The following is a 15,234-nucleotide window of genomic DNA, read 5'->3' as shown; positions in this document are numbered from 1 at the left end:
CAATCCCTCGGTGCATAGTGTTGTGTACGATGATCCCATGGTGTATTTATGTGGTGTTTTCTACGACTATCCCATGGTATAATTTTCTGGTGTTAACAACAAAAATGCTATAGGGAATTATCGTGGTGTTCTTATTGCAGGGTTACATGAGGTGCTGGCTCTTCTGACTGCACAGCTTAGACCAGATGCAAATCTCACAGCAGAAATGGGCTTCCTTACAGAGGTCTTCAGCGAAAATAGTTTCAACTCACTTATAAAGGTAGAGTATTGCAATGCAGATGCACGAAACATTCACCATAAAGGTAGAGTATTGCAGTGCAGATGTGCTAAACATTCACCATGTTTACAGCAACCGAAAGCTGCCCCTGTCAACTCTGCTTTAAGGAAGTATTTGTATAAAATACAATTTCTGGGAGTAAGTGTAAACCACATTAAAGATATTGGTATTTGCTTCATGTGGGCTTGATTGAAAGATCACTGCAGAATAATATTGCTGGCCACATATTGTGAATTATTTCACACTAAGCATAGATTATAGTGGCTCGCGATCTTGGACGCTTTTATTCTGTCACCCATTCCTTCCCTCCAGAGATGCTGCTTCTCCCGCTGAGTTACTCCAGCATTGGGTTAACATTCTCCATTTCCATTACAGATCCATCAGAAGCTTCAGCAGTACATCCGACAGAGCCCAGCGCCCGCAGTACACAACGCTGTAGCTTTGGCTGATGATGTAAGTATTGCCATAGAGCCATAGAGTCATACATCACGAAAACAGGCCCTTCAGCCCAACTTGTCCATGCAATTTAGAGTGTATAGATACATGATAAGGGAACAACGTTTAGTGCAAGGTAAAGCTAGTAAAGTCCGATCAAAGATAGTCCAAGGGCCACCAATGAGGTACTGTAGATAGTATTCCAGGACTGCCAAAGGGCATTGTTTTCATGTTGTATAGCTCTGACTTTAACTCTGAATCATCTTTAACCAGAGGCGAATGGTAAAGGTAAGTGAGGGCAATGCTGTCTGACAAAAAATATTTCCACTCGGAAGTTGGCTGATATCTATAAGTAGTCTGCCTGAGGGGAGAGGGAAGCAGGAACGTTCCTAATATTTAGGAACTTTCTGGATGAGAGCTTGAATCAACGAGGCAGAGAAGGCAGTGTGGGGAAATGGGATTGGTACACATAGGTTCTTGCATGGTAACAAGAAGCCAAAGATACTTTTTCTGTGCTACATGACTCAATGATCGATCTAATCGTCTCATTATTGCCCTAGATGTCTTTATTTACTCAGGAATTTTATGGAAATCCAATTTCTTTATTGCCATGGTGGGGTTTGATCCGATGTCTCTATGTCCATTTTTTAGACCTTCAGTAACTTGAGTGTTTTGGTCCTAAACCCACAATGAAGATTGAAGGAAAAATATTTTTTTTAAATGACTCTCACTTGAGAAAGAGCTGCTATTCAATCAACTAGTTAGAGATTTGGACAGATGAGCCAACAAAGAACTATAAATTCTTCCTAATCTATGGATTAGCACTTCTAACGAAGTGTAATTAAAAGTGGCATAATTGATCAGCAATTTTATTCCACTGCCTCTCATGAACTAATTAAAGAAGGGTCTCGACCCGAAACGTCACCCATTATTTCTCTCCAGAGATGCTGCCTGCCCTGTTGAGTTACTCCAGCTTTTTGTGTCTATCTTCGGTTTAAACGAGCATCTGCATTTCTATCCTCCACAATGTAAGGCCAACGTTGTTTGCATTACAGCTGAGCTGCAGATAATGGTGGCAGAGGAACGGCCTTGGTCACATTGGTTGCAAAGTTAGGATACGGATTATTTTTCTTGAGACTGTACAAATTAGTTCACTCTCTAAAGTAAAACTCATAATTATTTTTACACATTCATTTTAACGTAAACAAATATGGTAATTATGATTATTAACAAACCAGGGTAATGATGCAATCATGAAACATACATGACTTCATGCTAAAATCAAAAGCTGTAAAGTCTTAATTCCACCAGAACTGATAACTGTTAGACCATGAATTCTGAAGGGTTAGTGGAATTACAAACCAACGTAGTCTGAAGAAGGGTCTCGACCCGAAACATCACCTATTCCTACGCTCCATAGATGCTGCCTCACCCGCTGAGTTTCTCCAGCATTTTGCCTACCTTCAGTCTCTTATTCAGGGATCTTGTCTCTAACCCGGAGTGATAAATCAAATTAACATGTGAAAAGAGTGACGGACATGGATGCTGATGGATGGGGTTGGGTCTCACCATTGCCAACACTTATCTCTTGCACTCTCTTCAAACCTTGTGATTCATTCAGGAATAGAAAGCTTGCGAGAGCGAAACATGACTTGCAGTAATGCTGAAACTGAACAAACTGACAGGTTGTGTCTAAATCGTTTTTTTTAACTATTTGCAGCTGGTTACACTTCCTACAGACTGAACAAATGCACATATATTGTATATATATTGAAATGTACATATGTACATGTATATGGTTATGTACATGTATAACCATAGATAGATCAATAGATAATCATAGATAGGATAGTACATAATGTGTACATGTATACATACATATGTGCATTTAATTGTACATATATTACAATGGAAATGTTAGAAACCATTTCTTCTTCCCTGATGATTTGTGACATTTTCCTGTGTTTACAATACCCACTAAATTTACCTGATCAGAACCATTGTCTTGCCAATGTTGTGCCATAAGTGTATAAGTGATAGGAGTAGAATTAGGCCATTCGGCCCATAAATTCTACTCAGCCATTCTTCCCGTAACCTCTGACACCCATACTAATCAAGAATCTGTCGATCTTGGCCTTATAAATATCCACTGAATTGGCCTCCACAGCCGTCTGTGGCAAAGAATTCCTGGAGTGTCACTCCCTGAATAACTGTCTAACCTTCATCAATGTGGCCTTAAATGTAGCTAGCTTGTGATCCGATTAATATCACGGCCTGGCTTTACAGAAGGTCGTTGTATTCCTGATTTATTTTGTATCAAGCATTTGGCACATTCATAAAAAAACCTGACTATTTAGAAGTTGCACAGTGATTTGTTGTAAACTTTTTAAAACTCCTTTCAGGTAACAGAGGAGCTACAGAGTGGACCACCCAATAGTGACATCAGGGAACTGACACATTTATTAGCCAAACCGCACTTCCTGGTAAGAATTCAAATTTGTTTTAGTGAATAAACATTTGAATAAATTAGGAATGTTAAACACCAGGAAAGGTTGGATAAACTTGAATGTTTTTTTCTAAATGCCCAAGGTTGAGGGGAGACCTGTTGGAACTATATAAAATGATGCGAGTAATACATAGAAACATATAAAATTATAAAAGGACTGGACAAGCTAGATGCAGGAAAAATGTTCCCAATGTTGGGCGAGTCCAGAACCAGGGGCCACAGTCTTAGAATAAAGGGGAGGCCATTTAAGACTGTGGTGAGAGAGAGTTGTGAATTTGTGGAATTCCCTGCCACAGAGGGCAGTGGAGGCCAAATCACTGGGTGGATTTAAGAGAGAGTTAGATAATGCTCTAGGGGCTAGTGGAATCAAGGGATATGGGTAGAAGGCAGGCACGGGTTATTGATTGGGGACGATCAGCCATGATCGCAATGAATTATGGCTCGAAGGGCTGAATGGCACCTATTCTCTATGTTTATGTCTATGTCTATAGGATAAACAGTAGAAACCTTTTTCCCCACGGTGGAAATGTTAATAGGCTGGAGAGCACGGCTTTAAATTGAGAGTGGTTAAATTTAAAGATGTGTGGAAAAATAATTCAATATGTTCATGGCTGATCATCTAAAATCAGTACCCTATTCCTTCTTTATCCCCATATCCCTTAATTCCTTTAGCCCTAAGAGCTAAATCTACCTCTCTCTTAAAAACATCCAGTGAATTGGCCTCCACTGCCTTCTGTGGCAGAGAATTCCACAGATTCACAACCCTCTGGCTGAAAAAGTGTTCCCTCATCTCAGTCCTAAATGGCCTACCCCTTATCCTTAAACTGTGACCCCTGGTTCTGGACTCGGTGGGCAGTAGGGCCTGTTTCCATGCTGTACCTCTAAACTAAAGAATCAATAGTTAAAGGATCTGAAATGGAACTGCCGATAAAATCAATAAAAAACAATAAATGTTTGTTTATTTGGTAGCATCCAACTGTGCACAATATAGAGTAACAAACAAAGTTACAGATATAGAATTTAGTCCATAAGTTTATAATGGATAGGAGCAGAATTAAGCCATTCGGCCCATCAAGTCTACTCTGTCATTCAATCATGGTTGATCTATCTTTACCTCTTAACCCCGTCCCCCTGCCTTCTCCCCATAATCCCTGACAACCATACTAATCAAGAATCTATCTATCTCTGCCTTAAAAATATCCATTGCATCCATTGCAGTGGCGTCCAGTATGAAAGCAAGTTGTGTTTGCCATTCGCAGGCTGTGCTCTCAGCACACGACGCGATTGCACGCAAAGCCTTCGGTCCAGTGCTCCCACCCATGCCAGATGACGTGGCTGTTCAGGATGAAGAGGAATCAATGAAGATTGTCCGTCTTGTGAAGAACAAAGAACCATTGGTATACAGAATTTATATTTAACTTGCAACTGGAATCTTATTCATTTTTGATTAGATTTGAAAAATGTCGATACAATCGCAGAGTATGGATGGGGAGGGTGGCATATCGCCAGTGACCTTCAGTTCAAAGCAGGCGTAGAATCCATTGAGCTCATCCTGGAGGGACCCATTGGTGCCAATCTTCACTGTACTCTTTCCAGCTGAAAGGCACCTTTCCTCAGCATGGACAAGTTGGCTCGAGGGACCAGTTTTCATGCTGCATGACTGTGACTATATGATTACATTGCATTTGAGCAAATTTATTCCATGAGTAAATGTTTAATGCTTTTTAATTGCAATTATAATCCAGAACAATTGTTCACAATAATTTTGGATATATATCCTTGCAAAATAAAATTTGTGAAGGCTGCTGCAAACACAGGAATTACCTCTTCCTTCCCACCAAATTTATTCCGTTGCTTTTATTCATGCTGTCTAGCTTACTCTATTTTGTAGAGCAAATCTGGCTAAAACGATGTTGATGAATAATTAAGTATGGTTAATAATTCAACTGTAATAATTTATAACCATATAAATGTTTGATGCATCTGAAAGTGCAGGTGTAAGATGGGACGTGTAAGGTGTAAGATGGAATGATGGACTAAATAAGAACATTACTGCCTTTTACCTGGAGAAAACACTCCTTAAAAATAAACTTGTGCCATAGTTTTAATTCAATACAATGATTAAAGACCTGCAGTTTCAATTACCATTAGTTTCATCACGGCCAACCGTTGATTTAGTTATCTTAGCCAAAGGCCAATATAATAGGGAGTATGGGATTGGAAGCGTGACCCATTGACTCAAGAAAGGGAGGCCATCGCTTCTCACTGGAAGCCATAGTGGTGCAGCAGGTAGAGCCACTGCTACACAGACCTCCGGTGCTGTCTGTGTGGAGTTTGCATGTTCTCCCTCTGACCACATAGGTTTCCTCCGAATACTCCAATTTCCCTCCACATCCCAAAGATGTGCGGGGTTGGTAAGTTGGTTGACCACTGTAAATTGCCCATTGTGTGGAGTTCAGTGGTAGAGTCGAGAAGGAGTTGATGAGAATAAAATGAGATCAGTTTTGAATTAATGTAAATAGGTGTTTGGTGGTCGACGTAGACTTGGTCCTCGGTACCTTAATTGGTACACGTGTCAATAAAATACCTTTGAACCTTTTTTGAAGGAAATGCATGCATGTGTATCTCTCCATTAGTCTGCAGTATATGAGACTTAGCAATCTGAACTTGTTAAAACAATTATTTTCCTTTAGGAAGTTCTATTGCATAATTCTTTCATGGCAGAACTGGCTAAATATTAAGCTGACATCGACCTGTGCACATTGCCATACAAAATTGCTTACATTTTAGATTATACTAGGCCAAATGGGACCCGTTGGGCCCCATTCCCCCAACCCAATATTCCACCACGCACCCATAGCCCCCAACTGCGCAGGCGCAGCTCATTTCCCCTCATCGCCCAGCATTCCCCCTCCTCTTCACCCTCCCTCTTCTTTCCCCTCTCCTCCTCCCCTCCTCCACTCCCTCCCTCACCTCTCCGTCCCTCTCCTTTCCCCTACCCTCACTCACTCTCTCCCTCCCTAACCCCTCTCCCCTCCTTACCCCCTCCTCTTCCTCTCTCCCCTGCTCCTCCCCCCCCCCCCCCCCCCCCCCCCCCCCCCCACTGTCCCTCCTCACCTCCCCCACTTTCCCTCTCCCTCCCTCGTTTAATTGCATTTAATTGGACTGGAGACATATTAAATGATCAGAGCTGCGAGCATTATCATAGAATGGCATGAAACTCAGGGGCAACTTTTTTTTAGCGGTAAAATGTTAAAATATTAACGTTAATTTTGACCCAACATTAGAAAATGTAATTGCTCCTTTGAAGTATATTAAATTTCTGCTGGATGCTGATGCATAATGCACTTTATGATATTGATGGACTAAAGTTTACATTTTAAATTTAATTTCAACATAATAATCAAACAACTTGAACTGTGGCATTAACAGTCCTTTGTATCTATCATGGTTATTTCAGAGCACGATTAGTTGATTGAGAGAAATATGGGTGTTAATTAAACAAGTTGAAATGGGCAGCACAATGGGTTTCGGCCCGAAACGTCGCCTATTTCCTTCGCTCCATAGATGCTGCTGCACCCGCTGAGTTTCCCCAGCAATTTTGTGTTACCAGCACAATGGTACAGTTGGTAAAGCTGCTGCCTCACAGAGCCAGTGACCAGGGTTCATTCCTGATCACGGGTGTTGTCTATGTGGAGTTTGCACGTTCTCCCTGTGACCGTGTGGGTTTCCTCTGGGTGCTCCGGTTTCCGCCCACATCCCAAAGACATGCGGGTTTAGGTCAATTGGTCTATGTGAATTGCACCTAGTCTCTAGGGAGAGGTCACACAATTGGGATAACATAGAACTAGTGTGAATGGGTGATCGATGATTGGCGTGAACTCGGTGGGCTGAAGGGCCCGTTCCCATGCTGCATCTCTAAACTAAACTAACACTAAACAGACAAAAATCCTCATAATTTAATGGCAAATATTTTTCATCAACAGGGGGCAACAATTAGGAAGAATGAGCAAACCGGTGCAGTTGTTGTGGCTCGGATCATGCAGGGAGGAGCGGCAGACCGTAGTGGTAAGATCTTCTCACTGTAATAGAGTCATAGAATCAGGCAGCATGGTTACTAATTTATTTAATTATTTTTAATATTATATATTATCAGCGTGTTATTGCATTTACAAGAATATTAAGCTGCTGCATGTAAGAATTTAATTGTCCTGTTGCCAGTACATATGACAATTAAACACTCTTGACTCTTGCGATTAACACATCTACAAGTACACCATTCTCTGCATCTGATTGAGAGTCTCCTCATTGCTCTAGTTACCACCTCAGTGGGACCAGTTAGATTAACACGGGGAGGGGACTAGGACTGAGGGTTGCTGTGATTATCTCCCCTTTAACTAAGCAATCCATTGCAAAGACAGATTATCTTGATCTTGTCTTCCCAGGTTTGATACATGTTGGAGATGAACTGAGAGAAGTGAACGACGTGCCAGTTGAGCAGAAGACACCAGAAGAAATCAGTCAGATCCTGGTAGATCATTTTCTTTTGTGTCGAAAAAAATATTTTTAAAAACTTTTTTTGCAAAGTCGTTAAATCATCTTTCATAAACACAAAATGCTGGAGTAACTCAGCAGGTCAGGCAGCATCTCGGGATAAAAGGAATAGGTGATGTTTTGAGTCAGAACCCTTCTTCAGACCCGAGTTTGGGTACCGGCTCAAAATGTCACCTATCCCTTTTCTTTAGAGATGCTGCCTGACCCGCTGAGTTGCTCCAGCATTTTGTGTCTATCTTTGGTAAATCGGCATCTGTAGTTCTTTCTTTCACAAAGCATCTTTCATTATTAGTCAGCTCCTTGTGCAACTAAAATGATGTATTGTATCTGACTTTTCCTGCATTTGTGTTCAGTAAGGCATATTCCACTGTGGGACACAGGCTGCATTATTGTTACAAAGCACTTTGAGTACCAGCTAAATAGTTTCAGGTTTGGATGCCAGATTGGATCAAACTTTATCTGAATTAACAAGCTAAGTCATCAGTGAAGTGTTCACTTCTCTTGGTGCTGCTAATATAACACACCAGCAGATTATGAAAAATCTCTGTTTTCAATTCAAAGTCTATATCTAATTTAAAAAAAAAAAAAAAAATTGATTGTATGAATTCCTTCATCCCAGGTTGTTGAAGATTACAAAACTGCAAAGTAAAGCAACTGCATGGGAATATTTGGCAGCCTGTTTTAACCTAAAAGTCTGGCATGGAAACACTTCAAAACTTAAGTGAAGCAATTGAATTGATGAACATTCTTACACTGTACGTGAGATGATAATACTTGAGGTTACTGAGAATAATGTATCGATTTGAAAGTTTTATACAAATTACTCTCTCCATTTTCTGGTCAGTGGCATTCATCAAATAGAATAGATTGCATCAAGTATAATATTGCAAAGATTGAAATTAGGTGAAATAAATTGTTAGTGATAGCACAACATCCTGGACAGCACAGTGGCACAGCTGGTAGAGCTTCTGCCTCACAACTGGGCAGAGACCCAGGTTTGATCCTGACCTCGGGTGCTGTCTGTGTGGAGTTTGCACGTTCTCCCTGTAACTCCGGTGGGTCCGGTTTCCTCCCACATCCCAAAGATGTGCAGGCTTGTAGATTAATTGTCCTCTATAAAATTGCCTTTGTGAAATGTGTTGCGAGTAGATGAGCAAGTGGGATAACATGGAGCTAGTGTGAACGGGTGATCGATGGTCGGCATGGACTCTGTGGCCTGAAGGTCCTGTTTCCATGCTGTATCTCTAAACTAAACACTAATCTCCATCAAAGAAGGATATCAAGTCCAATCAATAAACTTCATGGACAGGCACATTTAAGGAGGTAGTGGTGTTAGTTAGCTGAACAGTACACTTTACCGGCATTTAAACGCCCTGCAGCATTGCAACTCAATGTAATCTGATAGCATCAAAAACTGGGCACCTGACATGATGTGGGTTTGATTTCCTAGGGACAGCGGAGGTTGACTGGGGATCTGATAAAGTACACAAGGTTATGAGGGCAATAGATAGTGTGGATAGTGAGAAACCTTGTTTCGTAATGGAGATGTCTAAAACCAGTGGGCAGAGTTGTACGATAGTTATGGAGTCATATAGCATTGAAACACGTCCTTAAACCCAACCTGCCCACACCAATGAACATGTCCCATCTACATTAGTTCCATCTGCCTGCGTTCGGCCCATATATCCCTCTAAACCCGTCCTATCCATGTACCTATCTAAATGTTTATTAAACGTTGCGATTGTACGTGCCTCAACTATCTCCACCTGCAGCTCGTTCCATACATCAACCACCTCAAAAAAGTTACCCCTCAAGTACCTATTCAATCTTCCCCCCCCACCTTAAACCTATGCACTCTGGTTCTCGATTCCCCTACTCTGGGCATGAGACTCTATGCAGTTACCCAATCTATTCCTCTCATCATTTTGTACCTCTCTATAAGATCACCCCTCATCCTCCTGTGCTTCAAGGAATGGAGTCCTAGCCTGATCAATCTCTCCCTCTCGCTCAGACCCTTGATGAGGAGGAAAAGATTCAAGGAGTTCTGACATAAACTGTTTTAATCCAGAGGGCGTTACAACCTGAAGGCAAATACTCTCAGTGTTTTAAAAGTGTCTGAACAAGCAAATGAATTGCCCGGACAAAGGAAGTTGTGAACCAATTGCTGATAAATAGAATTAGTTTAGATGGGTACTCTGCAAGAGGCATGGCCAAAGTACTTGTTCCTGTATTGCCTGACTCTTCACAAAGAAAATGCTGGAGGAACTCAGCAGGTTAGGCAGCATCTGTGGAAGGAATGGATAGTAATGTTTTGGGTTGGGACCCTTCTTGAAAACGGGAGTAGAGAGATAGCTGATGGAAAGGCCCCGACGCAAAACATTGTCTTAAAGGAGTCAGACTTTGTGAACTCAAGGACAAGCTTTATTAAACAAAAAAAATAATCAAAAACAAGAGGAGTCTTGCTGAGCCCAGAGTTACTGCGTGTGTCTGCAGCAGGGCACACCCTCCACTTCCTTTCTAATCCCCGCCCCCTGTCACGTGCCTCTTATCACATGATGAACGAGGGTTCGATTAACCAGTGGCCCGGCCACCAGATGGTGCCACAGTTTGTTAATTTCCCTCCACAGATGCTGCCTGACCCATTCAGTTCCTCCAGTAGATAGACACAGAATGGTGGAGTAACTCAGCGAGACAGGCAGCAGCTCTGGAGAGAAGGAATGGGTCTGAAGAAGGGTCTCGAACTGAAATGTCACCCATTCCTTCTCTCCAGAGATGCTGCCTGTCCCACTGAGTTACTCCAGCATTTGCATTTCCCTCCTACACAGTTCCTCCAGCAGTTTGGCTTATAGTCAAGAATGCAGCACCTGCTGTCTCTTGTGTCTCCCATTGCCTGACTTTATGCTGAACTTTCAATGAAATTGGCTTTTAAATCCCGACATGCAAAAAAGATGAATGCTGAGTGCTACCTGCAGTCATGATTGAAAGAAGGTGAACATGTCCCACTGGTATGAGATATTTAAATGTTTTGCAGGCCCAGTGGCAAGGTTCAATAATCTTAAAGCTGATCCCAGCAGCTAAAGAAGATGCCCTGCTGATCGAATATAAGGTAAGGAGAGCCTCACTCTAGCTGTCTTTAAATGAACCGTTAGGTGATGCTGCAGGGGTCGAAGGTTTAATGATTGAGTGTAAAGAGTCAGGAAGTCATGTTGCAGATCAATAAAACTTTGGTTCGTCTGCATTTGGAATTTTGCAGGCAGTTTTGGTCACCCTATTACAAGACGGTTGTGAAAGCTTTGGTGGGAGTTCAGAATGCAAGTGGACAAGATACAATTAATGGCAAGACTACTAACAGCATTGATGTACAGGGGGATCTTGCTCTCCAAGTACATAGTCTGTGAAAGTGGCATCATAAATAGATAATGTGGTAAAGAAGGTATATGGTTTGTTTGCCTTCATTAGTCAGAACATTGACTATTACAGTCAACAAGTCATGGTGCAGCTTTATAAGACTTTAATTAAACAGCATTTTGAGTATTGCGTACAGTTCTGGTTGTCCCATTATAGGAAGGATGTGGAGGTTTTGGAGAGGGTGGAGATGCGGTTCACCAGAATACTGCCTGAATTAGAGAATATTGACCACAAGGAGACCTTGGTTAAACATGAATTGTTTTCTCTGCAGCGTGGAGCCAGAGGGAAGACTTGATTGAAGTATATAAAATTATGAGGGGCATATATCGCGTAGACAGTCAGAACCTTTTTCCCAAGGTGGAAATGTCAAAGACCAGAGGGCACAGCTTTAAGATGAGAGAGGAAATTTTAAAGGAGATATGCGGGGCAAGTCTGTTTTACACAGAAAGTGATGGGTGTGTGAAATGTGCTACCAAATGAAGGCAGATTTGATATTGCCATTGAAGAGACATTTGGGTAGACACGTGGATATGTAGGGAATGGAAGAGTGGATCAAGTGCAGGCAGAGGAGATTACTTTAACAAGGCATCACATTTGGCACAGCTTTGTGGACCGAAGGTCCTGTTCCTGTGCAGTACTGTTCAATGTTCTATGTTTAAAATCCCCAAAACTGATCTGTGTTTTTGACCAAATCTTTAGCCGTGAACTTGCATTCCTTGAATTGTCCACCAGTGGATATTGAATCATTAGGCATATTCAAAGGTGGGTGGGGGTTGGGTTTGGTGAGTATAGATGCTTCAACACCAAGTGAAACACTGAATATAGGGTTCAAGCAGGAAAGTGGAACAGAACATAGGATTGATTGTGATCTTACTAAAAGCCAAAGCAGATCTGAGGCACCACTAAGACCTCTTCGCAAAGGAAAAAAGTGGAACTTTGAAAACATCAAAACGGGAATTGGAGGAACACCTGGAAAAGGCCCACCAAGACACGAAAAGGCATGAGCAGTTAGTCATCCCACATGACATCCCGCCTATTCAACCACCTGAATTCAACCTGGACACCAGCCCTCCAAGATGGAAAGAGGTAGAGAACACTGTCCGGCGAGCAAGAGCAGCATCAGCTCCGGGGCCAAATGGAGTACCATACAAGCTCTACAAGAACGCACCGGATGTGTTACGCTTTCTATGGAAGCTCATGAGGGTGGTGTGGAAGAAGCAAACAATACCTAAGGCGTGGCGAAGGGCCGGCGGCGTGCTAATACCTAAAGAAAAGGATGCGTCAGACATCAGCCAATTCCGGCCAATATGTCTCCTCAACGTCGAGGGAAAAATCTTTTTCAGCATTGTATCACAAAGGCTGTCCACCTATCTGGTAACAAACAAGTACATTGATACATCTGTACAGAAAGCAGGAATTCCAGGATTTTCGGGCTACTTGGAGCATACAAGCATGATCTGGCACCAGATCCAAGCAGCTAAGAAGGAGAAGAGAGACCTACATGTGATCTTCCTCGATCTGGCCAATGCATTTGGTTCAGTTCCCCATGAACTCCTTTGGGAATCTTTTGCCTTTTTCCATGTACCAGAGCTCATCACCACACTGGTCAAGAGCTATTTCCAAGACCTGCAGCTGTGCTTCACAACAGCTGACTTCAGTACAACATGGCAGCGCTTGGAAGTAGGCATCATGGCAGGCTGCACAGTCTCACCCTTGGCCTTTACAATGGCCATGGAAGTCATCATCAGGGCCTCAAAATGGGTGGTGGGCGGTGAACGAACCAGGGCTGGGCTCCGTCTGCCACCCATCAGGGCATACATGGACGACATGACCACACTAACCACTACTGCAGCATGCACCAAGTGGCTACTTGGAAAGCTGCAGGAGAACATCAAGTGGGCCCGAATGAAGATCAAACCATGTAAATCTCGAAGCATCTCCATAGTCAAGGGGGTGCTTAGAGACACAAGGTTCTGTATCGGTGACGACCCTATACCAACAGTGTCTGAACAGCCAGTTAAAAGCCTGGGCAGATGGTACAATGCAAGTCTCAAGGATAAAGAGCAGGTGGAACAACTAAGGCAAGAAATTGTCAATGGCCTGGAGAACATCAATCAGACCCTACTGCCTGGGAAACTGAAGCTCTGGTGCCTACAGTTTGGACTCCTTCCTCGGACAATGTGGCCACTGACCATTTATGAAGCCCCAATAACAACTGTGGAGAAGATGGAGCGAACCATAACTTCATACGCGAAGAAATGGCTCGGGGTCCCACGATGTCTAACTAACATCGGCCTATATGGCAAAGGGGTCCTGGAACTACCTCTCACTAGTCTAACAGAGGAATACAAGTGTTCTAAAGTAAGACTTCAGATGACACTGAGGGACTCTAGAGACAAGACCATCAGTGCTGTTGCGCCGCCCCTAGTAACTGGCCGGAAGTGGACGCCATCTGATGCATTACAGCAAGCTTCATCAGCCCTGAGATACAAAGACATCGTGGGGCAAGTCCAGCAGGGAAGAGGAGGCTTTGGCCTTACGACAAGTAAACCAACTTGGCGAAAGGCCACAACATCAGAGCGGAGGACATTGGTGGTCGAGGAGGTGCGGCGACAAGAGGAGGCCGCAAGAAGTGCAAAGGCGGTCTCTCTTGCCAAACAGGGGCAATGGATGCAGTGGGAAGGTGTGGAGCGGAGGAAGATCAGCTGGAAAGAACTATGGGAAATGGAAGCAAGCAAGATCAGCTTCATCATCAGAGCGACTTATGACGTGCTTCCATCACCAAAGAACCTCCATCAGTGGTACGGCGAGGATCCAACCTGTGCCCTCTGCCCAACTCCAGCGACCCTCAAACACATCATGGTAGGCTGCAAGACCAGCCTCACGCAAGGGAGATACACGTGGCGGCATAATCAGGTACTAAAAAGCCTGGCATCAGCCCTTGAGAACAGGCGGTGTGCGACCAACTCCTTGCCTCCGAGAGCAAGCAACCCCCTCCCCCTAAGGGCAACAACCTTTGTCCGAGAAGGACAGAAAACATCTAAACATCCTTCCACCAGATCAGAAGAAGGAAACCTATGCAGGGCCCGTGACTGGAAGATGCTGGCGGACATCGGCCGACAACTAGTTTTTCACCTGAAATTGCTTCCACCAACCTCAGGCCAGACTTGGTGTTCTGGTCCCCTTCACAGAAGACTGCTTACATCATAGAGCTCACAGTTCCATGGGAGAACTCTGTTGAGGAGGCCTATGAGCGTAAGAAGCTGCGTTACGCAGAGCTTGCAGCAGAGGCAACGCAGCGTGGCTGGAACACCAAAGTCTATCCAGTTGAAGTGGGATGCAGAGGATTTGTTGCGTCATCTACCATCAGACTGCTGAAGGAGCTTGGAATCCACGGTCAGGCTCTGCGGAAGACCATAAGATCACTCTCAGAGGCGGCTGAAAGAAGCAGCCGGTGGATTTGGCTCAAGCGGAAAGACCCATGCTGGGCCCCAAGTATTTCAGGGTGAATCTTTGGGACGGTTTGACACGGGACACGCGCTGAGGGCTGATCATCCTGCAGCGGGCCGCCCTTGTGGAGGGTGTATAGTGATAAAAGGCCGAAACACCCAGTGATGCAAGGGTACACTACTGATGATGTGTCCTGTGCCCAACTGTCCTGAAGGTTACCCAGGCCAAGATATACGTATCCACTCCCCCGCCCCCCCCCCCACAGATGTTGAGCGTCTACCACTCTCAACAATCAACGAATGTCGTGAAATGCTCCCCACCTATTGGCACAAGGGACTTCTTAACATCTTGTCCTGTGTATTTGATTCTTCTCCTGATCCATTTACTATGTTCATTTGAAATCAGAAGTCCATGGGTCATAAGGTTATGTCAAAAGGAATAGGAATTAGGCCATTTGGCCCATCAAGTCTACACTGCCATTCAATCATGGCTGATCTCTCCCACCTAATCCCATTCTCCTGCCATCTCCCCATAACCTCTGACACTTGTACTAATCAAGAATCTATCTATCTCTGCCTTAAAAGTATCCACTGCCTTGGCCTCC

General features: G+C 43.5%; 1 protein-coding gene across 1 annotated transcript in view; it reads left to right on the top strand.

Moving 5' to 3' along the window:
* Positions 1-15,234, top strand: part of mpp3 (membrane palmitoylated protein 3) — a 53,626-nt gene that overhangs the window by 23,152 nt on the left and 15,240 nt on the right. Inside the window, exons 3-10 of the mRNA XM_033035282.1 lie at positions 141-259; positions 653-730; positions 3,115-3,195; positions 4,478-4,615; positions 7,205-7,286; positions 7,664-7,749; positions 10,804-10,878; positions 14,860-14,865. Of these exons, the coding sequence (XP_032891173.1) occupies positions 141-259; positions 653-730; positions 3,115-3,195; positions 4,478-4,615; positions 7,205-7,286; positions 7,664-7,749; positions 10,804-10,878; positions 14,860-14,865 (665 nt within the window). The remainder of the gene's footprint in view (positions 1-140; positions 260-652; positions 731-3,114; positions 3,196-4,477; positions 4,616-7,204; positions 7,287-7,663; positions 7,750-10,803; positions 10,879-14,859; positions 14,866-15,234) is intronic.

This window comes from Amblyraja radiata, chromosome 16, assembly GCF_010909765.2.
Source record: "Amblyraja radiata isolate CabotCenter1 chromosome 16, sAmbRad1.1.pri, whole genome shotgun sequence".
NCBI lineage: Eukaryota > Metazoa > Chordata > Chondrichthyes > Rajiformes > Rajidae > Amblyraja > Amblyraja radiata.
Note: the sequence above shows the minus strand (reverse complement) of the source record. Positions and strands in the feature narration are given on the sequence as shown.